The following is a 25,116-nucleotide window of genomic DNA, read 5'->3' on the forward strand; positions in this document are numbered from 1 at the left end:
AGAACACAGAGGGTGGCCATCGGCAAGCCAAGGAGAGAGGCCTCAGGAGAGAAACCAAACCTGCCATCACCTTGGTCTTGGACTTCTATCCTCCAGGAATGTGAGAAAATAAATTTCTTTTGTTTAAGCCACCCAGTCTGTGGCAGCCCTAGCAAACTAATGTGCCCATGCATGTCCTTTCCATGTGGCCTGAACTTCCTCATGACATGGCAGCTATGTTCCAAAGGCTACCAGAGAGACAGACAGAGACAGAGGTGTAGATGCTATGCCTTTTTTAAGACCTAGTTTCAAAAATCACATCGTATCGCTTCTGACATATTTATTAGCAGTGAGTCATTATATTATGCCACTAAGTGAATCACTAAGTTATTCAAGGGAAAAATAATTCAACTTCATCTTTTGAAGGAAGGAGAGTAAAATAATTTGCAGATCTATTTAAAATCATTACCATCATCGTCATGTTCATCACATAGACTTTAAGAGGCTGTCAGGTAAGCCAGGTAGAAATACGCCCCAAGCAACTTGATCAGAAGTGTGGATCTGGAATTCAGGACTAGAGATGTGGATTTGGGAGTCATCCACATATGGAAATAGAAAGGGAATGTGACCCCAGAGGAAGGGAGAGGACTCAGTCATGAGGCATGCCAAACTCAGCTTGGTGCTGCATAAATACTTGATTTATTGAAAGTATTGGTTAAGATTTCAACAAGACAGCTACTCAGTCCACCTTGGGTATTTACTACAAAGGAAAGTACTTGTTTTGTCCCAGTCTGTTAAAGCTTCCTACCAGCAAGTAAAGCACTACCTACTGCTCCACAACCAGAATAGTTTTTAAAACATGATTGGCTCGTAAAATGACACATCATCCTTGTCTGCAAACTGGGTCCTAAGGGACCCACAGACTATGTCCTTTGGGATCTTAACCAGAAGACTCTGCTTTGTTCAGAACTCAATCCCTTCCCACCTTTAGTAATGGGCTGCTTTCTTGGGCTGCTTGGTGCCTCTTTCCATCGGCTGACCACTGCTGGCTTTCTTGTAGAGCAGGGTTCCCCAAGCCCTGGGCCTCGGACCAGGATGGGTCTGCGGCCTGTCAAGACCCGGACCGCACAGCAGGAGGTGAGCGGCGGGCAAGGGAGCAAAGCATCACTCGCAATACCGCGTGAACCATCCCCACCTCCGCCCCCCGCCCTGTCCGTGGAAAAATTGTCTTCCACGAAACCGGTCCCTGGTGCCAAAAAGGTTGGGGACCGCTGTTGCAGAGAACCGTGAACTCAACCTAGGAGCTTTTAAAAACTGAATTCGACTTAAATGTAAACCCTAAATTTAAAACACATGTTCATTGCGGGAGTGAGGGAGAAAAATATATATATAGGTAATGAACAAGATGAAAATAAAAATCACCTATAATCTCACTACACAGGGTATGTGCTGACATCCTTCTGGACTCTTGCACAAATATACTCTTTTTAAAAAGGGGTCACTTTGAATGTTTTGGTGCTTTTAAAAAATTAAATATGATATAATATGAAATATCTTACAAGTGTTAAGTGAATATTATTTTGCAACGTCCTTTTAATGATTTCTCAGATGGTCCATGATGTTATTTAATCAATCCTGTATGGCTAAGGACCTAAGTAATGTCCATGGTTTGTTTTTTTGTTTGTTTCTTTTCAAAAACTTTTAATTTTGAAATAATTATAGATTCATAAGTTGCAAAGATAGTAGAGAGAGGTTCCATGGAACCTTTCATCCAGTTTCCCCCAATGGTTACATTTTACATAATTATAGTACAGTATCCAAACCAGGTGTTTGACATTGGTATAAAGCTGTGTATGGTTCTGTGTCATTTTATCACAAGTGTAGATTTGTGTAACCACCACCACAATCAAGTACCTGAAAGATCTCCCTCCTGCTACCCTTATATAGTCACACTCACCACTTCCCCCTCTACCCCATCCCTAACTCCTGACAGCCACTAATCTGTTCTCCATCTCTACAGTTTTATCATTTCAAAAATGTCATATAAATGGAATCATATATATGTAACCTTTTGCGATTGACATCTTTTCACTCAACGTAATACATTTGATATCCATCCAAGTTGTTGCCTGTATCAATTGTCCATTCCTTTGTAGTACTGAATAGTATTCTATGGTATGGATCCACTACGGTTTGTTGAACCATTCATCTGTTGAGGGACATTTTGTTTGTTTCCAGTTTGGGGGTATTACAAATAAAGCAGCTGTGAACAATTGGTACAAGTTTTTGTGTGAGTTTTCATTTCTCCAGGATAAATGCCCAGGAGTGTGATTGATGAGTCATATGGTAAGTGCATGTTTATATTTTTTAAGAAACTACCAAACTATTTCCACCAGCAATGTATGAGAGATAGAGTTCTCTGCATACTCACCAGCATTTGATATTGACATTATTTTTTAATTTAGCTGTTCTCATCATGGTATTAATTTGCATTTCCCTAAGGGCTAGTGATATTGAGCATCTTTTCATTTTTCATGTATTTATTTGCCATGTATATGTTCAGTAAAATGTCTATTAATGTCTTTTGCTAATTTTTATATTTATGGTCCAGGATAGAGTTTATTTTAATATATATTCTGTGGGTGTTTGAAAAAATGTGTGTTCTTTTGTTGTTTAATGAAGTGTTATGTAATGTCAATTAGATCCTGTTGGTTTTTGGTGTTGTTGAGCTTTTCTGTATCCTTGGTGACTATTTGCTTAGTTGTTCTATCAGTTGTTGAGAGAAGGTTGTTGAAGTCTCCAACTGTAATTACAGGTTTGTCTATTTCTACTTTTAGTTCCATCAGTATTTGATTCTTATTTTGAGGCTCTGTTGTCAGGTACATTCACATTTAGGATTATTATGTCTTGTTGGTGAATTGACACTTTTGTCATTACATAATATCCCTTCTTATCCCTGATGATTTTCCTTGCTCTTGATTCTACTTTGAAATTAATATAGCCACTCCAGCCTTATAACTTATTATCATTATAAACAACACTGTTCAGCCTTTGCACTCATCTACATTTATTAGAATTTCTTGGTTAGAGGTCTGTATGTTTTTAAAGGCTTTTGACTGTATTGTCAAATTGCCCTGCATAAATTTACGAACTTTTACTGCCTCACCACTTGGGCGTTTTCATTTAAAATAATTATAAATGAAATACAGGGTTTTCCCAATTCGAGAGACAGAAGTGTTATCTCATAGATCAGTGGAGATGCAGGTAGTCATAGTTGGTACACATCTAAATGAATAAAATTTTCATTTATACTAGCAAAAAGTCAAGAGGTCTAAAATTCATAAATGAAGAAGTAGGGAGATATATATATCGATATATATGTCGATATATATATATATCGACAGTCGGCAGTAAATGCCAGATGCAGCAGCCATAAGACTTGGGAATGTTGCCTTTAAGGAGCAGGTCGGTCCTGGTGGGATAGAGCGGGGCTGGGGGATTGGAGCAGAGGAATGGTGCTTTTGTACGTAAGTCCACAGTAGTATTATATATTTTTTTAAAGCATGTGAAAGTATTAATTACTTTGATTTAATAAATTACATCTGCTTGTTTGTTTAACTTGCATTTAAGTTTATTATCAGGCCTCCCATGATGGTATAAACTTTACACCAAGCAAAAACCGCCCCTCGAGGAGCAAACTACAACTCCCAGGATTCCGCGGGTTGAAGGAGCGGGCTGTCACCGGACGCAAACTGCAATTCCCAGAATTCCGCGAGCCAAGGAGGTGGGTCTGGCCTCGGGCTCAGGAGGCTGAACTCGAGAGCCTGCGCACGTGCACAGGTGACGCGCGGACTCGCCTGCTGGGCAGGCGCACGGAGGCTACCTGCGAGCCCCGCGGCGGCTGACCAGACGGCGCGGCGGAGCCTGCACCCCCTGCCTGGACTTCCACGGCTCAGAGCGGGCGGCGGGGGCGGGTTCGGCCAAAGCCAGCTCCTCGGAGGGCCGGCCTGGAAGCTTCAGCCTCGCGGATCCCGGCTGCGGGGTGCAGGTGAGATGCGCGCCCTCGCGGCGGGCGAGGGTTCCGCCACCCGGCTGGGTTTGGAATTGAGGGAGCGGCCCCCTGACCTTCCTCGGGTGGGAACGACAGGAGCGCTGGGGTGGAGAGGAGCCGAGGGGAATTTGCAGATCGGAGGAGTGAAGTGTGATGGGGCTGAAGGAGGTGCGGGAGGTAGGCGAGGGTGAGGGGAGGTGGACCCTCGGGGTCCCGGTGCCGCGGGCCCTGGCGTGTCAGCTGAAGCCCTCAGCTCGGGATTGGCACTGGCAGCGGGTGCCCACGCCCTTTTGCTGGGGAGATGGTGCGCATGAGGCGCGGGTGGCGGGGAGCCAGGCAAGGGGCATGGAGGGGGCCAGGGCCTCCTGAGCTCCCTTTGAAGACAGTACCTGGGCAAACCACAACTGATCTCTGGGCTCCTTGGGGCTCCATAGGGTGCCTACTGTGTGTCTAGTGATGAGAGCCTGCCACGGCCTGCTTGACAGTGCTGGGGTAGCCTCTGAAGGAGGGACCTGATGGACTCCCAGCCCTATCGTGTGTAGGAACACGTTTCCCGGTCACTGATGGAAATCCTCTGCTAAGGTCTAGGGTCCTCAGGCCAGAGTCCTGCACCTGGTGGTGGGCGGCTAGGGTTGGCTTACTTTATGCCAACCAAGCCTCAGAACCTACTTTTGGGGGAAGGGAGAAGGGAATGGAATTGGTTATGGGGTGAACTTGATAGGACTTGGTGGCTAAGAGCACAGACAGAACAGGGTGCATTCACCAAATGTTTAGTGTTACATGTGCTGGGCATTCAAATCCTGGCCCTTATTTACTAACTGTGTGTCCTTGAGCAAGTCACTTATCCTCTCTGAGCCTCTGTTTCCTTTATGGAAATAAAAGTACCTTCATCACGGGGTTGCTGTGAGGATTAAATGAAATCATGCTGCACAAATCCGAAGCCCAGTGTCTGGTGTACAGTGAATGTGCAGCAAATGTTAGCACTTATGGTTGCTAACAGCAGACGATGTTAGAGGTGAGATTGGAACCCAGGTCCGTCTCACTGGCACTAGCCTGCACCCTCTGACTCTCATGGATCTTGGAGATCTTCAGCTCATCCTTTCACATTACAAATGAGAAATCTGAGTCCCACTGGGTGGCAGAGCCAGGAAAGAGCACAGGTCCTCTCCTCCCTGGGGATGAACAGCACATCAGTTCCTGAGTCTTGGGCCCCTGGGCGGGGTGGGGTTGGTGGCGAGAAGCAGCAGAGTGGAGATCCTCAGCAAAGGGGAGGATGGGTTTCTGGTGATGGTGAGTGTGGCCCCCCCACACTGTGGCATGTGAGCATTCCGGTGGCCTTGATGTGGCAGGTGTCAGAGTGTCTTTCAGACTGACCTTCTGGTTGGCAAGTTCTTGCCTCTGATCCTTGCTTTAGAAGATATTTAGCAGTAAACACAGGCTTCTAGTGAATACTGAGCTAACCAGAAAATTAAATTACCAAATGCTCCAGTCCCCAAGGGTCCTCATTACTCTCAGTTGGTTGTCAGTGGATACTCTCCCCCAGGACCTGCTTATCACCTGATAGGTTTTTTAATTGGGTAAGATCATGAACACGAAAGGCAGAGACCACAAATGTCATCGTAGGCTTTGAAGTCAAAATTGGGTTCGAATCCCAGCCTCACCACTTAATAGCTGTGCATCATTGGACAATTCACTTAACGATTCTGAGCATACTTCCTCAAACGTGGAATGAAATTGGTAACACCTGTTTTAGATTTGTAAGAGGGAACAAATGAGATAATTCATGTCAAGCACTTAGCATTGTTCCTGGCCTAGACTAAGGGCCAGTGAATGGGAGTTAGAGTATTATTATGATTAATAGTAATTCTATAAAAATAATTGTCAGGCACTGTGCTTTGCCTGAGTTGTCTCTTTGAATTCACAAAACCACCCGGTGAAGTAGGTATAATTGTGTCTTTTTTCAGCCCTGGAAATGGAGGCTTGCAGGGGTTAAGAATTGGCCCAGGCAGACACAGGACAAATACTACATGATATCACTTAAAGGATAAATTTAAAATAGTCAGACTCATGGAAGCAGAGTGTGGAATGGTGGTTGCCACAGATTGGGGGTGGGGTGGGGAATGGGAAGATATTAGTCAAAGGGTGTAAAGTTTCATATAGACAAGATGACCAAGCCCTAGAGATCTACTGTACAGCATAGAGCCTATGTTAACAGTACTGTATCATATACTTCAGATTTTGCTGTGAGGGTAGAGCTTATGTTAAGTGTTCTTATCACAAAAAAATAATAAATAAGAGGGCAGAGGAAACTTTCTGAGGTGATGGATAGGTTATGGCATAAATTATGGTGATGGTTTCATGGGTATATACTTATCTCCACACTTATCATGTCATATACATTAATCATGTACACCTTTTTGTGTGTCAAAAAAATAAAAATAGAGAAGAATTGGTCTACAGTTACGCAGCTGCTAAGTGTCAGGACCAGAGCTCATATCCTGGAATCTCAGCTGCAGAACTGGTGCCATTTAATTCCCTTCCTCTGCTGCCCGGGGTCTTTACATTTCTCAAAGTCTACCTGTGACCTGGGGCAGCCTCCAGTGTTACAGCAGGGGGTCTTGGACCGCTTGGAGAAGAGGCAGGATCCTGCAGCCTGGCTGAGCGTGCTTCCTCTCCATGTCTAAGGTTAGCTGAGGCTGGAGGGTGAAGCCTTAGGAAGAGGCAGCTAAAATGAGCCCTGTGGCCCCCAGAGGCTCTCACCACTGGACCACAAGGCTGGGGAAGGCGGTAATCTGGGTGAGACCCAGAAGCCTGGTTTTGAGAATAAATGATCTTGTCTAGGGGCTGGGAAGAGTCCTGGAGCCATGTACTTCTTCTGGGCCCGGTGTCTGCTTTGGGGAGGGGGTTCGCCTGTGAGCTGTGGATGTGAGGAGAGCCAGCACCCTCCTCATTTCATCTCGGCTGCCTGTGAGAGTTCCCACATCCTCTCAAGACCTTTTATAAAATAAAGAGTTGGAGCAAATCATTTCTAAGGGCTCTTTTAGCTCTAACAAGCGGTGGTGGTCATTCTAAATTGGTGGATTAACCCTGTCAGCACAGCACCGGGGCAGGTGGGATAATTGTCACCCCACTGTGCTCTCCAAACCTTCCTTGGGCTGAGAGAATGGCCGCAGCTCCCTGAGCCACCTGCCACCTCCGGGAATCTCTTTGCCTGGCCGGGTGGGGTGTAGTTACACAAGAGAAGCCTTGGTTGCTAAGTTACAGTTGAGGGCCTGTGGGTCTGCATTTCCAGAGCATCCACACCTGCTCTGCCCTTGAGTGGTAAAAGCTCGTTGCTCTGAGGTCTACCCTGCTTCTCCATCACCAACTGTACCTCTGAGTCTGAAGCACTGTGGACCCTGGAGTCAGACACAGGTTTGAATTCTGGTGCTCCTGCTTGAGCTGCAGGACCTAGAGAAAAGTACTTAACCCCACGAAGCTTTAGTTTTTCATATTAAAAGAAAATGGAGATAATACGAGTACCTGCATTGTGAGGCTTAAGTGAAAAGGGTCAGAGAAAGGGCTTAGAACAGAGCGTAGCACATAGTAGGTGCTCAGTAGAGTAAGATGGTGGTAGCATTAATGTCCACCCCCTGCCCAGAGGCCCGCATCCTCTTTTCCTGACCTGTTCAGAAGAGCTATCGATCCTTCCATGTTGTCTGGCTCCCCTGGGTACATACTCAGGGCCCAGGGTCTATCAGGGAATCACACCTTTTACTCTGCCAGTGGTGATGAGCATCGGTACAGTCTTAATGCTAAGAGTTGTCTCCTTTCTCCACTTTTAAAAGCTTAACAGAGGGCCCCTTCCTGGCTGGGCAGTGGGTACTCAGCCCTGGGCCAGGCTTCAGGGAGGGGTTGGGGACCTGGTCTGCTGTACTGTCACTATTACTGTTGTCCCCAATACAGACCCTTGGGTCCGGTTGTTGTAGACACACCCAGTGACGAGACACATGTCAGGTTCCTTCCGTAGTGGGCAGTTTGTGACAGGAATCATGGCACATCCTGCGGGGGGCTTCAGGAGTTACCAACATTATGGTGGGTCCCAGAGCTTCCAAGAGGGATGTACAGTGGCCACTGTAAGGAACCAGAGAAGCAGTCCAGCCTTGCTCTGTTCAGGAGTTCATTTCTCAGGAGACCTACCTTCTGTCTGCCGGCCTGCGGGTGTGGACATCTGATACAAGCACCACCACTGGATCTGACCTCTTCAGGGTCTCCCACCAGTGGCGCTTTAGACCCAGGCTCCACTCACATCCATTTAGCTGTGGCCTAGAGACCTGGGCCGGTTTTTTGCCACTTCAGTATTATAAGTGATGCAGCTTGTGTGGGAAGGTGTCAGTTGGGGAACCTTTTCTCAAAAGGGGCGTAGAGTGTGGCAGCCTTCTTAGTGTGCCCGAGAACATAGGCTTATGCATTGTCTTAGCAGAGGCTGGGAACAGGATTTACTAGCCTTTATTGAAGGGGAGAGTTGTCCTTGGTTGTTTACCCTGGGTTGGACAGAAATGCCCTGCTGGGTATTTAGAAGCAGGGAATTGCAGAATTGTGGAGTGTTAGAAAAACCTCAGAGGAGGTCTTCTTAAAATTGAGCATACACTAGAGTCACCTGGAAGCTTTTTAAAAAAACACAGGTTCCTGAATCACCCTTCAGAGATTCTGGTTCAGCAGGTCTGGAGGGGGCCCCAGATTCTGCATTTCTCATATCCCAGGTGATGCTGATACTGCTTTGGGGGACCCCATGTCCAGCCCCCGCCAACCTCACAGGTTGACCTCGGTTTACTGGACCACTGCCCAGCAAGGGAGAGGCTCACTGCCTTACAAAGCAGCTGATCCCTCAATGTTAGAACAGCTCTAACCCTTAGAGAAGCCTCTTCCTGCCTCCCACGCTGGAGTCCCCTCCCTGTGACTGCCCCTGCAGGCCTTACTTTAGTGCCCTGGAGCGACCCACACCAACGTGCTAGGTGCACATGTCATCGTCATGCACGTGTCCACTCTGTTAGAGAGGGCAGCCTCACCCTTGCTGCACAGCCCCTCAGGTGTTTGAAGAATGCCCAGGGTCCAGGGGCTTCTCTTCCGCAAGGAAGGGGCCCTACTCCTTTGAGCATCCTACACAGGATGGGGTTTCTGGATCCTTCCTGATCCTGGCTGCCCCATTGGACATTTCCCAGAAGGACTCACATGGAATAGTCTCATATTAACAATTAAGCACGTAGACTCTGATTCCTGACAGAGGTCATATCCTCAGTCTAATCATGAGGAAACAGCTGACAAGCCCAAATTGAGGGACATACTAGAAAATATCTGACTCTATTAAAAATTGTCAAGGTCATAAAAGGGAAGGAAAGACACAGAAGCTGCCCCAAATAGGGGAGACTAGAGAGACATGCCACCTGGCCGCCAGGCTTCATCCTGGTTTGGATTCTGCACCACAGAATAGAGACCACGGATTCATAACAGTATCATATCAATATTAATTTCCCGATTTTGCATGACATGAGAGAATGTTCTCATTCTTAGGAAATAGATGCTGTAGTGTTAGGGGTTAAAGGGGCAAGACATCTTCAGCTCATTTAAAAAATTTTTTGGCTGCGTTGGGTCTTTGTTGTTGCGTGTGGGTTTTTCTCTAGTTGTGGCGAGTGGGGGCTACTCTTCTTGGCCGTGTGCGGGCTTCTCATCGCAGTGGCGCCTCTTTTCTTTTTTTAAATAAATTTATTTATTTTATTTTATTTTTTTGGCTGCATTGGGTCTTTGTTGCTGCACGTGGGCTTTTCTCTGGTTGCGGTGAGCAGGGGCTACTCCTTGTTGTGTTGCGCAGGCTTCTCATTTTGGTGGCTCCTCTTGCTGGGAGCATGGGCTCTAGGTGCGTGGGCTTCAGTAGTTGTGGCTCGCGGGCTCTAGAGCGCAGGCTCAGTAGTTGTGGAGCATGGGTTTAGTTGCTCCGCGGCATGTGGGATATTCTCGGACCAGGGCTCGAACCCGTGTCCCCTGCATTGGCAGGTGGATTCTCAACCACTGCACCACCAGGGAAGTCCCTCCAGCTTATTTTTAAACAGTTCAGAAAAAGAGAAAGAGAGAATGGTAAAACGAATGTGTCAAATTAGCAGTTGTTGGATCTGGGTAAGGATGTAGGAGAGCTCTTTGTATTATACCTACAACTTTTTGTAAGTCTGGGATTATTTCCAGATAACAGAAATGACAGACCCTGTAGCCACCCTGACTGCGTTAGAGTCTCAGTGCTGCTTCCTGGGTGACCTTGGGCAGGTTTCTAACGTCTTTGCCCTTTGGTTCTACCATCTATAACATGACGATCATCATGTAAATTGGAGACCCTGGCACCTAGTGACTGGCCAGTGGATGTTGGCCCTGTGATATGATGATGAAGGAGGTGGTGGAGTTGGTGGTGCTGATGGTGGTGATGAAAGGGAGGAGTTGAGGGTGACACCTTGGTGATGAGGCCAAAGGAAAACCCAAGCCGAGGCCTGTCACCTCCCTCCACTCACTAATGCTGGGCTCCAGGCTCCCTGGGTTTTCGGCAGGGACTGCTGTGACCTGGACACCATACGGCTTCCCCCTGCAGAGGGCTTCGCCAGTGGTCACCTGAGCCCGAGGGGCTCCACTGGTGAAACACAGGTCTCCTGGCAGCTTCACGCTCTGCCTTCTCCTGGCACTGGCCACACTTGCCCTGCAGCCTGAGCGCCCCACTGTCTTATAAAGACAGTGCCCTTTAAGCTGTGCATGACTTCGGGCCTGGCCGTCACTGCCCTGGGATGGGAGAGGAACCTCTGCCTTGGTGGCCTCGTGACTTTCTTGGTGGGCAGATGTGAGAACAGTAATGTCTGCTGTGGCTGGAGGTTTGTAGCAGTCAGTGTCTGCAGGGACGTGTGGACACCTAACAGGGATACTCATCTTAGCCCCCAGACCACCAAAACACCTCCAAAACCTTGCTCAGAACTCCCTCACCCTTCAGGTAGCTTCCGTGGGTGGCCTCAGGCCCCACCAGCACCATTTCCTGTCAGGCACACTTCTTCGTTCTTCTTTGCGAATGTTTTGTGCCTCTTGTAGTGAGTGGCCTTCTGACCCCTTGATGAATTCAGCCTTCTCACATTGGACCTGAGGGCCCAAATGGATCTGTGTACACATTGGAGACTGTGCATTTCCTGTAAGAATTGTTTTTATTTGAATTTGCAGTTTCAGTAGAAAACCTGATGCGGGCGTGTTCTGTGTCACCTGGGTGAGCATCACAGCAGAGACTCACACGATTCTGTTCTCTCTTGCATCTCTGTTCTTGATCACATTGGTGTGTAGTAGTGCTTTTCTGTTTTGCCAGAAAGGGCCAACACGGGCAGCTCTAACTTGCAAGTGACCCATGGGTGCCAAGCAAAAGCTAGGTGGTGACACAGCAGGCTGTGCGAGCGAGGGTTTCCGCGTCGGTGGTAGGCTGGGCTCACGTCCGTCTGTTTAGCTGTCCTGCCTGTGCTGAGTGCCGTGGAGCCCTGGCTGTCTTCAGCAAAGCCTGCCACCGCGTATCATACCAGAGTCACACAGACTGGAACTCTCTTGCTCCTCTGTGCCCCCCACCCCCCGCCAAGGAGTTCCGTCCTCTTTAACTGATAAGGAAGTAGAGTCACTATCTTTAGCTTGACCCAGGATTAGTGTCTGCAGCTTTGCCTTGCTTTGCCCGTTATACTAAAGCAAGGAGTTATTATCTATGTTAAGTTTTTAGTCTAAGCATGTGAACTCTTAATTGAATGTTAAATATGCCTGGTCAATTAAATGTTAGGTTTTACAAGGAGTACTCAGAGGCTGTCAACATTTTGCCAAAGGGTAAATGCTTTTGGCAGAAAACCTGATGTCTTGTCAGTGTTTCTTCGGGTTTGTCAATAGCATTGGATGGAGATCTAACTTTGGAGCCCATAGGAGCATGATGTTAGGAGTACCAGTTCTACACACTGCTTCTGGTAACAATAAATAGGAGGGGGAGGGATCAGGGGGAGAGATCATTCTGAGGGTGTTTGAGTTATTGGAACTTGTTTGCTTTTCCTAACTCACAACGCGTGAGACACATCAGTGCCGGACAGAAAGCTTCCATAATTCAGCACTAGTAATTCAGGCTGCATTTGGGATAAAAGCATTTTTTTTCCATAAATGACAAAATAAGAATTCTATGATTTTCAGTCAGGAGTATGAACAACCCTTAAAAGTAAGATTGTTATACTCTTAATATAAAATCTTCTGCAGGCGCTGTTGCCACCCCACATCTTGCTGTGGGTGCTGCTGGTCTTCTGAGCCTGGGTCTGGCAGGTGCTGGCAGTCTCAGCTCCCCCCAGCCCCACAGCCCTGCTCCTGGGGGAGTGGCCAGTGAACAGCGGCTGGTCCTGGCAGTTGGCAACCCAGTGCAGCTGCTGAGGCCAGCAGGTGAGGGCTTCCCTTTAGACCAGAGCTTACATCCTTGGTCCCATTGTACCAGCAACAATAAGGCCAGCAGCCCCAGCCCTTGGGCCTACCTGTCATCTTCACTCAAGTTGAATAGTTGCCAGAAATTACAGATTAGGACATTTCACATTTTTAAATGGATCTCTGGCTTCTCTGGAAAAACCAGAAGGGTAGCGTTACAGACTGAATTGTGTCCTTGCGAATTCATGGTGGAAGTCCTAAACCCCAATGTGACTATATTTAGAGAAAGGACTTTTAAAGAGGTAATTAAAGTTAAGTGAGATCATAAGGGTGGGGCCCTGATCCAATAGGACTGGTGTCCTAATAACAAGAAACAGAGAGACTAGAGATCTCTTTCCCTGCAGCACACACAAAGAGGTCGTGTGAGCACACAGTGAGAAGGTGGCCGTCTGCGAGCCATGGAGAGAGGCCTCAGGAGAAACCAAACCTGTCGACACCTTGATCTGGGACTTCTAGCCTCCACTACTGTGAGAAAATAAATTTCTGTTGCTTAAGTCACCCAGTCTGTAGTACTTGGTTATGGCAGCCGGAGCAGACTAATACTAGTGGGTACCCCCGGGCCACTTTCCTGCCAGGCCCTCATCAGCTTGAACTTTAACCTGGGCGTTTGGTCTCCGGTTCACACTGCTCGCTCCTGGCTTCACTTTCCCCATTGGCTCTTGGCCTTAGTAAGCATGTGAGTCTGTACCCCCCGCTCTAGGCCTAGAATTCCTGGGGCTTTTACTCCTTATCAGATGCCAGGGCCCTTGTGAATGGCTTTTCTGTGCCTGTGTCTGGAGCCGGGCAGGGCCCCTCAGGAGTGGAGCCTGCACCCAGTGCTGGATGAGCAGCCTCGGATGGGAGCCTCCACAGTGGTGGCTCCTCCTACTGCCCGGCTCTTACTGTGTCTGCAGGTAAGACACAGTAAGATACGTGGGATCCTGGAAAGGAGGATTTGCCATCTGTGGGAATCTGACAGTAGGTATCTGGTCTACGAGCTGAGTAAAGCAGTTTTGGGGGGATGAATTGGCAGTATCCTCTATCTGCCTCAGTTTCTAGAGGGCTGTTTTAAGCATGTTTTTAATCCCTTATTTCTTTTTTCCCCTTTCTTTTGAAAAATATTATTATTATTATTACTTTTAGCTTGAACCCATTCTTCTATTTATTGACTTGTCAGCAAAATTAAAGAAACACTAGCTAGATAAACATCTTATATGTACCAATCTTAAGTAGAGTACATTTCTGATGAAAATATTTTAACACTAAAAATATACCATTGAAGGGCTTCCCTGGTGGCGCAGTGGTTGAGAGTCCGCCTGCCGATGCAGAGGACGCGGGTTCGTGCCCCAGTCCGGGCGGATCCCACATGCCGCGGAGCGGCTGGACCCGTGAGCCATGGCCGCTGGGCCTGCGCGTCCGGAGCCTGTGCTCCGCTACGGGAGAGGCCGCAGCAGTGAGAGGCCCGCGTAACGCAAAAAATAAAAAAATAATAAAATTAAAAAAAATAAAAATATACCATTGAAAAACATTCTTGCTCTATCATTCTTTGTCCTGGCTGAGCCAGTAAGCTCTTTGTGCCCCATATCCATTGGGTCCTAAATGTGGAGCCCAAGGTAGAGGAAGCAGAGAAAAACAGACGTGGTGACATTTGAGTCCCCGGGACCTCTTTGCCCTGAATGCAGAGAAGATGAGGTCCCAGGGGTGCCTGGGCTGTTAGCGTAGACAGTGCTTACGCGGTCCGTGTTCAAATCCTGACGCCGTTCCATGCAAGCCGAGGGCCTTGGGACACATTACTTAGCTTCTCCTCACCTCTGTGTCCTGATCTGTGAGATGGGGAAAATGTTACCGGTGCTTTGCTAGCCACTTAGATGTTGGTTTTCCGATTAAATGAGGAAATGCATAAATAGTTTTTTTTTTTTTTTTTTTGTGGTATGCGGGCCTCTCACTGTTGTGGCCTCTCCCGTTGCGGGGCACAGGCTCCGGATGCGCAGGCCCAGCGGCCATGGCTCACGGGCCCAGCCGCTCCGCGGCATGTGGGATCTTCCCGGACCGGGGCGCGAACCCGTATCCCCTGCATCGGCAGGCGGATTCTCAACCACTGCGCCACCAGGGAAGCCCCATAAATAGTTTTTAAGTGCCCTGCCAGCATAAAATGTTGAGGGTGGCAGGGGTTCTGCATGTTAATTTTGTACTGAAAACTGGCTGCTCAGACCAGGCAGAAGTGTCTTCTAAATTTATGGGGCCATCTTCCCAGAGGAAGGAAACAAGTCATTAGGAAGACGGAGCAAAGCTGGGAGATTGTGAGGGTGCTCCCCAAAGCAGTTGGGGGTTCAGCCCTTTTGGGAATTGGTCTGAGGCTATACAGTTTGGTACCTGTTTTCGTTCACTGTTGATTTTTAGGAGCCCTAGTGGAAATATAATTATGACAGCTGATGTGCTTTGAGGCCTGTTTAGATACTCTACATGCTTTAGCTCACTTATTCTTACAACACCCGGAGGAGGTTATTCTTCCCATTGTACAGATGAGGCCACTGAGACTTAAGGTGGTGCAGGACGGACGTGCCAAGATCATAAAGCCAGCTCACATGTAGTCTGAAGGAAGGTGAGCGTGAGCAAGGAAGAATTCTTGACCGTGACCACCATTAGGAAGGAGGCTTGAAACCTCCTCTGCCGTCTTGTGTGTGTCCTGACACCTGCACTCGCCCAGACTGAAAGCACTTCCGTGGTGTGGGAAAGCTGCCAGGGTTCCCAGCTTCCTAAGCAGACTCTTCTCTCATCCACCTGACGATGCTCTTCCTTTAGGGAGCCTTTTGGGTGAGACCAGTGGGAAACAGATTTTTAAGCAAAGGCCAAATGAGTGTCTAATCAGGATGACCCAGGAAGTGATCAGAAGGGGGGTTGGGCTGGTCTCACTGGACAAGGAAAGCTTGTCGCCTGTACTGAGGGCCTCTCTGACATTCGTGGCGCAGGAGGAGCGCGTCTAGCAGTGGGGGCCCGGCCTCACCCCCAGCAGTGAAGATGCTTCCTCCGTTAGCGCTCCCAAGAACGTGTTCCCTGCCACTGTGACAGCTGTGCCACGTCAGGTGTTCACAGCTGCCTCTTGTCTCCTCTGCCACAGGGAGAACCTTGGAGACGGGGGTGTCTTTTTTTCTTTATTATTATTTTTTTTTAATGTTTGTATCTCTTGCTCATACCCTACTCTAGCTTAGGCTGATGTAGAGCCTCACTCCCGTTTTCTGCATGTTCTCCTAAGTCTTTGGACTCAGGTTCATGAATAGATATAGATAGAAATGGATGGAGATATGGACATATCTTCCTTTGGGTGATTCAACAGGAAGTTCAGGCTGCCCTGCCCCATACCCTGCCAGTGCTGACCCCTGGGGTGGGGGGGGAGCGCCGTGTCTGGCGTCCATCCTGCTTGGCTGCTGGCTGTGCCATAGTGGTAGTTACGTAAGGTCAGTGCCCTGCCTGCCCACCTCTAACCGAGCCTGTTGTCAAGAGAATGAAGGAGGGAATCTCAGGACCTATGTCACGGACGACTCAAGGGCACAGCTTTCTACCATGTGCCACAGAACCAGGCCTCAGGAGGGGTTGGGGATCTGTTCAGAGCTTGCCTCCTTGCTGGAAGACAGGTGCTCTGCGCACATGCCCTTTGTAAGCCTTGAGGCCTTGTTCTGTCTTAGCATGGCTGTCCTCCCCTGGTCTCCCTGCCGCTTACCTCTCCTGGGAGAGGGTCCACTGCTCCAGACCAGGCTTTGGGACAGAGTGGCTTGACAGGTGACTTGAGACAAGAGTGGTCTGCTCGTAATAAGTGACAGGCTTCTCCCCTCCTGGGACCCCCAGGCCAGGGAGTAGGTGTGCTGAAGACAACACCATCCAAGCTATTGATGCTACACCTTAGAAGTCCAAGAGGGACTGTCTTTTCCATGTAACAAGTTTATTTCCAAAGAACACAGTTCTGTAGTCAGCCCTTGGTGCCACAAGCAGAGAAGGTGTCTCCAAGGCCATTGAGTTGGTCCCTTTTATTTGCCTCCTTGCCCCTGGCCAGTGTGGCTCTTAATCTGCCTCCGTAATGAGACTCCACTGGGGAAGGCAGCAGGGACACTGCCCTCCTCTTCCAGCAGCCTGGTACCTGGTCCAGAGAAGTTGTATCTCCTCGGCCAGCAGACAGGACTTAGGAGAATCTTGGCTTCTTTAGAGCCAGGGGTCTGATTAATGTACTCTTTGTCTCCATCTGTTACCTTTTGAAAACATTCCTGAGGATTCTGCCTGATCTTTCTGTTCTTCTGGTGTCTGCAGGTGCAGTTGGGGGTGGGGGGGTGTGTGGACAGACACAGCAGGGGGCCATGGGGACCGGGCTGGAAGGACTTCATAATAAGCAGTGACTGCCTGAGTTCTTGTTGGCTTTCTCACTACCATGCTTTGGCTCTTTCACCGCAGGGGAGAGTACAAGGGCAGCTTTCCATCTGGCTCCACAGGGGCAAAATACAATAATATCTGTGTTAATTAATTAACATGCCCCCAGAAGCAGATTCTGAGACAAGGATTCAAGTGCAAGGAGATTATTTGCACTTGATCGCAATACACATGAACAGGGCAGTGGGGAAATGAGACAGGGTGGGGGAGAAGGCCAGTTCCCACTGTGGGCAACTGTGTAATCCACTTAATCCGTTAGGAGCTCTGGGAGCCAGTGCAGAACACGCCTCTGGGCCATCTCATGTGGGGAGGATGGGATTGGGGGATTTACGGGACCAGGACCGTTCCCATCAGATGTTGGCGCAGCCCGCTTGGCCCGTAAGTGGTAAAGTTAGAAACCCAGGCAATCTGACCTCAGGGCCCCATGCTTTAACCACCATGCTTTATTTCTAGGGAAATGTTCTGTCCATCCCCAGCAAACCTTTTCTCCCATTTTCCCTCTTGGAAGGGTAACTGGAAAGCCTGAAGCGTCCATGAGAGGTCCATGTGGGTGAGTCCGTATTTGTCCTGCCTTCTGTCAGCACCATTCCGGCAGGGCCTGGGGGTGGATGGAGGACTTACCATCTGATTAGAAGCAGTCCTTCCCATTCCCCAGGCCCTAAGGCTGGTCTCTGCCTAGTTGTCTGTTGGCCCCGCGAGGCCCCTACCTCCATGTTCCCTGGTTCCCATAAGCTTTGCCCCAAGGCCCCCAAGCTCAGTGACTTAACTGGGATTGGCTGCTGCACACACATCCCCCCGGTCCTCCTGCCTGCCTGTGGCCCCTGCTCCACCTCCCCACCTGCTGCCAAGCCTGCCTTTCACCACAAGGACACCTGGGCAAGGGGCAGGTAGCAGAATGCTCACTAGAGAGGCGGTGAGTACCTGGGGGCCCAGATACCTGCTCAGGTTGGAGGTGGGTCTTTCCTCATTTCCTGGGGGTCTTGCTTTCTGATGTTTCCCGGGTGTGTGTTTTAGCTTTAGCTGCTGTTGGAAGCCGTTCTTGTCTACGGTCAGAGCAAAACATGCATCATCAGCTCATGCTGCACCCACCTGCCTCCCATCTCTCCAGGGAAAGCTTTATTTTATTTTATTATTTTTTCTGAGCATTAATTTATTACTCATCCACTATCCAGTATTCTGTCATTTGGTAATAGTGATCTGTTTGATTCTTTGTTTCCTTTTTAATTTTTTCATATGCAAAATGTCAAACAAACTCAAAAGGGATCAAAAAAAGACCCCATCATCCTCTTCAACTACCAATATCCTACTGTCTTATTCCATCTCTCTCCATGCCTTTTTTGCTGGAGTATTTTAGAACAAACCACATACATGTTATTTTACCTATAAATACTTATGTCCTCTTGTTTCTTAAGTTACCTAATTTTTTAATAACTTTTTATTTTGAAATAATTTGAGACTTACATCAAAGTTGCAAAAAACGCTTCACTCAGCTTCCCCTAATGTTAGCATCTTACATGACCACAGTATAAGTATCAAAACCAGGAAATTAACACAGGCTTGATACTGTACCATGAACCTTATTCAGATTCTGCCATTGTCCTGCTAATGTCCTTTTTCTGGCCCAGGAATCCACATTGCATTTAGTTGTCTTATCTCCTTACTCTCCTCCAATCTGGGACCTCCTCAGTCTTCCCTTGTCTTTTATGACTTTAACTCTTGAAGAGTCCTGGTCAGGTATTTTGTAGACTGTCCTTCAATTTGGGTTTAATGTTTTCTTTATTAACTAATCTATAGACCATATTCAGAGCTAGAACCGGAACTAGAACCAAGTTTTCCCCATTTAGAAATATAGATTGAAGTTATGTAGTTTGGGTAAGAAGTCTCCAGAAATGAGGTACCCTTCTCAGCACATCATATCAAGGGGTACACAATGTCAGTATATTATTCCTGGTGATGTTAGTGTTGATTATTTGGTTCAGGGAATGTCTGCCAAGCTTGTCTGCTGTAAAATGTCTATTTTTACCTTTGTCATTAATATGTATCTCATAGGGAGATACTTGGAGACTATGCAAATTTCCTGTTTCTCATCATACTTTCACCCACTAATTTTAGCATCCATCAGTGGATCTTGCCTGAAACAGTTATTGCTGTGATGTGTGCCAAATGGCGATTTTCTTTTTCCATCATTGCTTCTACATTTATTAACTGGAGTTCTGTAAAGGAGATCTGTCTCTTCTCCCCTATTTGGGTACACCAGGTTTTCTCTCTCGAGCCGCCTTGGTAGTCTGTACCATGGTAGTGGTAAGGATAGTTGGTTCCTGTGGCAGGACCATAGGACACTGGTCGGAAATTGTCAACTATCAGCAATTTACCGTGGTTCAACCTTATAGCAAAGTAGTTCTTAGCTGGTGAGGCTGGGTGGAGAATTTCTAGATGGGGACACATATATTTGGAAAAGTATATGCAGCAATATTATTTTACATATTACAGATATAGATATAAAATACGAACTTCAGAAAGTAGAAGTTGATGAAATCCTGTTGTCTTGGGGAGCAGATATTGCAGAAGAGAGTCTTGTGTGTGAGAGATTCTTGGGGGAAGGGGATGCTGGACTTTACAGGTCAGTTTGAGGCATGAAAGAGTTTCTCTGTATTATTAGTGGGTGCATGGGTTTGAAAAGACTGAGAAATGCTGACTGATGCTTAAACAGATTTCTCAGTTACAGGGTTTCTGGGCTTATGGAGACCCTGCCCTAGAGATGAACAGGGCTGACTGAAGGCACAGTCAAAAGCCAGCTAAGAAGGCAGCTGCCCCTGTCCTATTCTGTCACCCCATGGCTGGTGTCAGGTGTTACCCATGCTGTTCTTGTGAGGGCTGAGGGTGAGATTCTTCGATTGTTTGAACAGTCCTGAGCCTCAGAGCAGGTATGATACCCTTCCTGGTGGCACGGAAAAAATGGGAGCAAATGCCCCCAGCTCAGCCAGGCCTCCCTATAGGTGTGTGTATGTGAGACAGGAAGTTTAACCCTTTGGAGGTTTTGCCTCAATATACAAAACCATTGTCAGTGGTGATATTCAGACACAGTTCTCTTAGTGGACCACTGAGGGGACAAGTTTCTACCCATCTTTTCATGGAGATCTAAAAACCAGCAGGTGTGATTTCCGAACAGGAGCTTTAAGCAAGAGCAGATGTTCCCTATCTCCCCAATGCATGTGTGCCATGTGTCCTGAGAAGGGGCATGCGGGGTCCTGGTGTGCAGCCTGGGAACTGAGCTCACAGGCCTTCTGTCCCATATGTGCCCATGGTAAAAGGTGAAGTCCTTACCTTGCAGTACCAGGAATGTCGGGCCCTTAATGGGAATTTTCCCTGAGGCCTCTTGTCACAGATACCTTTGCTGGTTATCTTTTGCTGCAGCAGTGCTTCGTAACAAACAGCCCCAGAATTTCAGTGACCTACAATAAGAAGCACTTATTCAGCTCACATGTCTCTGTGTTGCCTGGTCTTGGCTGGGTTTGACCGGTGGTTCTGATGATCTTGGTTGGACTCAGTTACAAATCTGGGGGTCAGCTGAGCCAGACTGAGCATGGCTGGAGCAGCTGTGCTCCACACACAGATCTCTTCTCCTGGGACCAGGAAGTTAGGCTGAACACATTCTTCTCATGGCAACATCCTAAGTATAAAGAGGGCAAAGACAGTCACACAAGCACTTTTCAAGCCTCTGATGTGTTCTGTCTGCTAACCTCTCATTGGCCAAAGCAAGTTATGTGGCCAAGCCCAAAGTCCAGGTGCAGGGATGTGTATTCCCCCATGGAAGCAGCAGGGGAGGGAGGGGAGTGAATATTTTTGAACAACGGTCTAGCCTACCGTTATCTTCAAATGTGCAGAACGACGCAAGGATCCAGTGCCGTAGCAGAGCCCAGCGTGATGCCTGGCGCAGAGCGGGCGCTTGGGGTGACTCCAGACACACCGTGCAGACACCTTTTCCTTTTCCTTCTCTCCTCCCGCAGGCCTCTGCTGGTCCTCTGGGTGCCTGCAGGGATGGGTAAAGCCCGCCAGGCCCGAGGTGCTTCCCAGGGGCCGTCGTCTCGCTAGGGCCTCGCTGCGGCGCTAGGATGCACCTCTCGGCGGTGCTCAACGCCCTCCTGGTGTCGGTGCTGGCAGCCGTGCTGTGGAAGCACGTGAGGCTGCGCGAGCATGCGGCCTCCCTGGAGGAGGAGCTGGCCCTCGGCAGCCGAGCCCCGGAGCCCGCCCCCTCAGCGCGGATCGACTACGCGAAGGCCCTGCAGATCCTGACGGAGGGTGGCACGCACATGGTGTGCACTGGCCGCACGCACACCGACCGCCTCTGCCGCTTCAAGTGGCTCTGCTACTCCAGCGAGGCCGAGGAGTTCATCTTCTTCCACGGCAACGCCTCCGTGATGCTGCCCAGCCTGGGCTCCCGGCGCTTCCAGCCGGCCCTGCTCGACCTGTCCACCGTGGAGGACCACAACACCCAGTACTTCAACTTCGTGGAGCTGCCGGCCGCCGCCCTGCGCTTCATGCCCAAGCCGGTGTTCGTGCCTGACGTGGCCCTCATCGCCAACCGCTTCAACCCTGACAACCTCATGCACGTCTTCCACGACGACCTGCTGCCCCTCTTCTACACCCTGCGGCAGTTCCCCGGCCTGGCCCGCGAGGCCCGGCTCTTCTTCATGGAGGGCTGGGACGAGGGTGCCCACTTTGACCTCTACAAGCTGCTCAGCCCCAAGCAGCCCCTCCTGCGGGCGCAGCTGAAGGCCCTGGGCCGGCTGCTGTGCTTCTCCCATGCCTTCGTGGGCCTCTCCAAGATCACCACCTGGTACCAGTATGGCTTTGTCCAGCCCCAGGGCCCGAAGGCCAACATCCTCGTCTCGGGCAACGAGATCCGGCAGTTTGCCAGGTTCCTGACGGGAAAGCTGAACGTGAGCCACGCAGGCAGCCCCCTGGGCGAGGAGTACCTCCTGGTCTTCACCCGCACCCAGAACAGACTCATCCTGAATGAGGCAGAGCTGCTGCTGGCACTGGCCCAGGAGTTTCAGATGAAGACCGTGACGGTGTCCCTGGAGGACCACGCCTTTGCAGACGTGGTGCGACTGGTCAGCAACGCCTCCATGCTAGTCAGCATGCATGGGGCCCAGCTGGTCACTGCCCTCTTCCTGCCCCGCGGGGCGGCCGTGGTGGAGCTCTTTCCCTACGCCGTCAACCCTGACCACTACACCCCCTATAAGACACTGGCCACGCTGCCCGGCATGGACCTCCAGTACGTAGCCTGGCGGAACACGTTGCCGGAGAACACGGTCACGCACCCAGAGAGGCCCTGGGACCAGGGAGGCATCACCCACCTAGACCGGGCCGAGCAGGCCCGGATCCTGCAAAGCCGGGAGGTCCCACGGCACCTCTGTTGCCGGAACCCTGAGTGGCTCTTCCGAATCTACCAGGACACCAAGGTGGACATCCCGTCGCTCATGCAAACGATACGGCGCGTGGTGAAGGGCCGGCCGGGGCCGAGGAAGCAGAAGTGGACGGTCAGTTTGTACCCCGGCAAGGTGCGGGAGGCGCGGTGCCAGGCGTCAGTGCAGGGCGCCTCCGAGGCCCGCCTCACCGTCTCCTGGCAGATCCCGTGGAACCTCAAGTACCTGAAGGTGAGGGAGGTGAAGTACGAGGTGTGGCTCCAGGAGCAGGGGGAGAACACCTACGTGCCTTACATCCTGGCCCTGCAGAACCACACCTTCACCGAGAACATCAAGCCCTTCACTACCTACCTGGTGTGGGTCCGCTGCATCTTCAACAAGACCCTCCAGGGACCCTTTGCAGACGTGCTGGTGTGCAACACGTAGCGAGCGGTCCGGCCAGGCCTCGGGAGGGTGGCTACTCAGGCTTGGTGTCTCTGGGCCCGCCAGCTCCCAGGGGTGGCTTCTGGGAATTATTTATTTATTGAGCAGGCCTGTGCCTCGGGTCATCTTGTTGCATCGGAGGTGTGGGGTTCTCAGCGCGCCTCTTTGCACAGGTGTGATGGGACCTGCCCACCCGTTTCTCTCATCCTGAGCATCCATACCCGGGAGAAGGTCCTTGAGGGGAGGAGGAAGAGGAGAGTAAGAATCCCAAAGAACCTCTTTGGCTAAGTGATCATGCTGTTTCCTGCGGCATCTTTCTGGTTGGTGTCGGGTTTCTGGAAACTGCTAGTAATTGTGGTCGTTTGGGTGGGTGGTACATCAGCTTCCGTCATCATGAAATTCACCTGTACCCCATGAAGTATGTGTTTGGAACATTGATTAAATGATTATAAACATCTCGGTCAAGTCTTTTATTGGACGGTGGGAAGGGGGGCTCATAGTCAATACCTAGATGCCCTTTCATCCGGATTGTCAGCCAAGGAGATGTGGCAAAGGGGAAGGCATCGAGGCCTGGGAAGCAAGGCAGGCTGGCTGGATTTCATCCTGATGGGGGACGAGTATCCCATTTCCATCTGCGTGGGATGAAAACCTAGAAGTAGGTGGGAGAGGGCTAGGCTATGGGGAGGAAGATCGGTGTCTGCCAGAGTCTGCTTAGGCTTCACTAGACATTCAGACACATAAGATTATGTTACACACATCCGGCGTCAGAGTCATTTAGAAGGACGTAACACAAGATGTTCAGAAAGCCAGCACGGGTGCATCAAGTGACTTCTTCCACAGGAGGAGTCCTCACACCAGTCCAGGGGCCATTCTATTACCCTCTTCCCCAAGTGATTGCTCAAGGGTAAGGAGATGGCACCCCCACTGGTAGTTGTGGGGGCCACTTTGGCTTAGAAGCCCCATAGGAACCATTATCTTCTAAACAGCCCATAGTCCAGTAAGTTCCCAGGGTCCCACGAGGAACCTGCCTGGTTATAGGAGTTATCGCACTCAGGGAAGCCTCGGCTCCGGTGTCCTACCAGATAGTTTAGTTAATTCAGGCTCGTTCCAGTCTAGATCAGAGGTCATATTTGAATACCACACCCGACATTGAACCTTTATCCAGCTTCCATGGCAACAGAGCTAGAAAATTAACTCACGATCAAATTCACCCTCAGAGAAGGAGAAAGAAAGAGTTTTAGCCTTTTCTTCACAGGCAGATGGTGATGCTGGTCTGACTCCTGCGGAGAGAAGAAAAGGGCGCCTTGGGGAGGTGGGAGCTCGGGCTGTAGTTTGTTTAACAGAGTTGTGCCAGGCTGATCGGGAGTCCCTGAGGCAAAGCTGTGCATTAGATGAATATCCTGGTCACTGGCTGAGAGTTATTCATCTGTAGGGTGAGGATGATAAAGCTGTGATTGTTGTAAGGCATTTCAGGAAATATCATCTGTGTAAAACTTTAGCACTGTGCCGGATGTGTGATACATTCGTCGTTACAGGTCCAGAATCCATACCCAAACCCTGGAGGGCAGATGTGATTCCAAATTCTGAAAATTTCAGAAGGTAATCTGGTGCCTATACCGTGTATTATGCAATATTCTCAGCAGGGTCTGAGATTACACCCAATAACCAAACACACTGGGATGTCCACAGTGAACTGTTTGCATATTCATGCTGAGTGGGACATGAGTTTGGGCACCAAACGCATGAAAAAGCTTTTGATTTTCAGAGCTTTGGGGGTTGTTGGAATTGCATCTAGAGGGTTGTGAATCATCATCCTTGGAATGCTTGGAAACGCCATCATTTTCCTTGGACTAGCCCTTTGGGGGTGAAGAGCCGAGGAATAGGGTCAGGCCCGCGGTTTGGCCAGTGATGGCCTCGACAGAGCCCCTCAGCCTGCCTTTCTTAAGGCTGATTCCCCCGCAGCTGGGCAGACCCCCACGACTCCCACACTGCAGATGCATCGCGGCTCCTGGCCGGGCAGCCTCTCTAAGGTTGATGGGAACATTCTGATTCACCATCCCCTGCTGTTTGCTTCCGTTGGCACATCATTCTCATTCCAGAGGTAATGGCTGGGGAGGCACAGGGCAAGCAGCCCCAGCACGCACTGAGGCTGAGAGTGTTTTTTGAAAAGGATAAAAAGTGCATGAAGTTTCAAGTTTGCAGAAGGGACACAGTTCACAGAATGAGCAGATTTTAAAAAGCAAAGAGCAATGGGGAGGGAGTCAAACACACATGTGAATGTGCTTGGCCAGGGTCCCAGTTTGCTGCTCACACCCCAGGGAACTGGCCCTGCCTCGCCATCAGCTCTGAACC

General features: G+C 49.5%; 2 protein-coding genes across 4 annotated transcripts in view; both read left to right on the top strand.

Moving 5' to 3' along the window:
- The first annotated feature begins 3,938 nt into the window (after positions 1-3,938).
- Positions 3,939-25,116, top strand: part of SNRK (SNF related kinase) — a 227,731-nt gene continuing 206,553 nt past the window's right edge. Inside the window, exon 1 of the mRNA XM_067005634.1 lies at positions 3,939-4,027. The gene's annotated coding sequence lies outside the window, so the exon portion shown is untranslated. The remainder of the gene's footprint in view (positions 4,028-25,116) is intronic.
- On the top strand, positions 3,944-23,219 carry POMGNT2 (protein O-linked mannose N-acetylglucosaminyltransferase 2 (beta 1,4-)). 3 transcript variants are annotated; one of them, XM_067005640.1, is made up of 3 exons: positions 3,946-4,027; positions 12,862-12,984; positions 20,920-23,219. In XM_067005640.1, exon 3 carries the CDS (start codon positions 21,025-21,027, stop codon positions 22,765-22,767), a length of 1,743 nt encoding a protein of 580 aa, XP_066861741.1. In that variant the 5' UTR covers positions 3,946-4,027; positions 12,862-12,984; positions 20,920-21,024; the 3' UTR covers positions 22,768-23,219. The 3 variants fall into 3 exon arrangements, with proteins under 3 accessions (XP_058931906.1, XP_066861741.1, XP_066861743.1); XM_059075923.2 differs by lacking the exon at positions 12,862-12,984 and having other exon boundaries at positions 3,944-4,027; XM_067005642.1 differs by lacking the exons at positions 3,946-4,027; positions 12,862-12,984 and adding an exon at positions 17,391-17,462.

This window comes from Kogia breviceps, chromosome 10, assembly GCF_026419965.1.
Source record: "Kogia breviceps isolate mKogBre1 chromosome 10, mKogBre1 haplotype 1, whole genome shotgun sequence".
Taxonomy (NCBI): domain Eukaryota; kingdom Metazoa; phylum Chordata; class Mammalia; order Artiodactyla; family Physeteridae; genus Kogia; species Kogia breviceps.

Bases quoted from the DNA above. Each gene is read 5' to 3' on its own strand.
- POMGNT2 (XM_059075923.2), top strand. From the start codon at position 21,025: ATGCACCTCTCGGCGGTGCTCAACGCCCTCCTGGTGTCGGTGCTGGCA.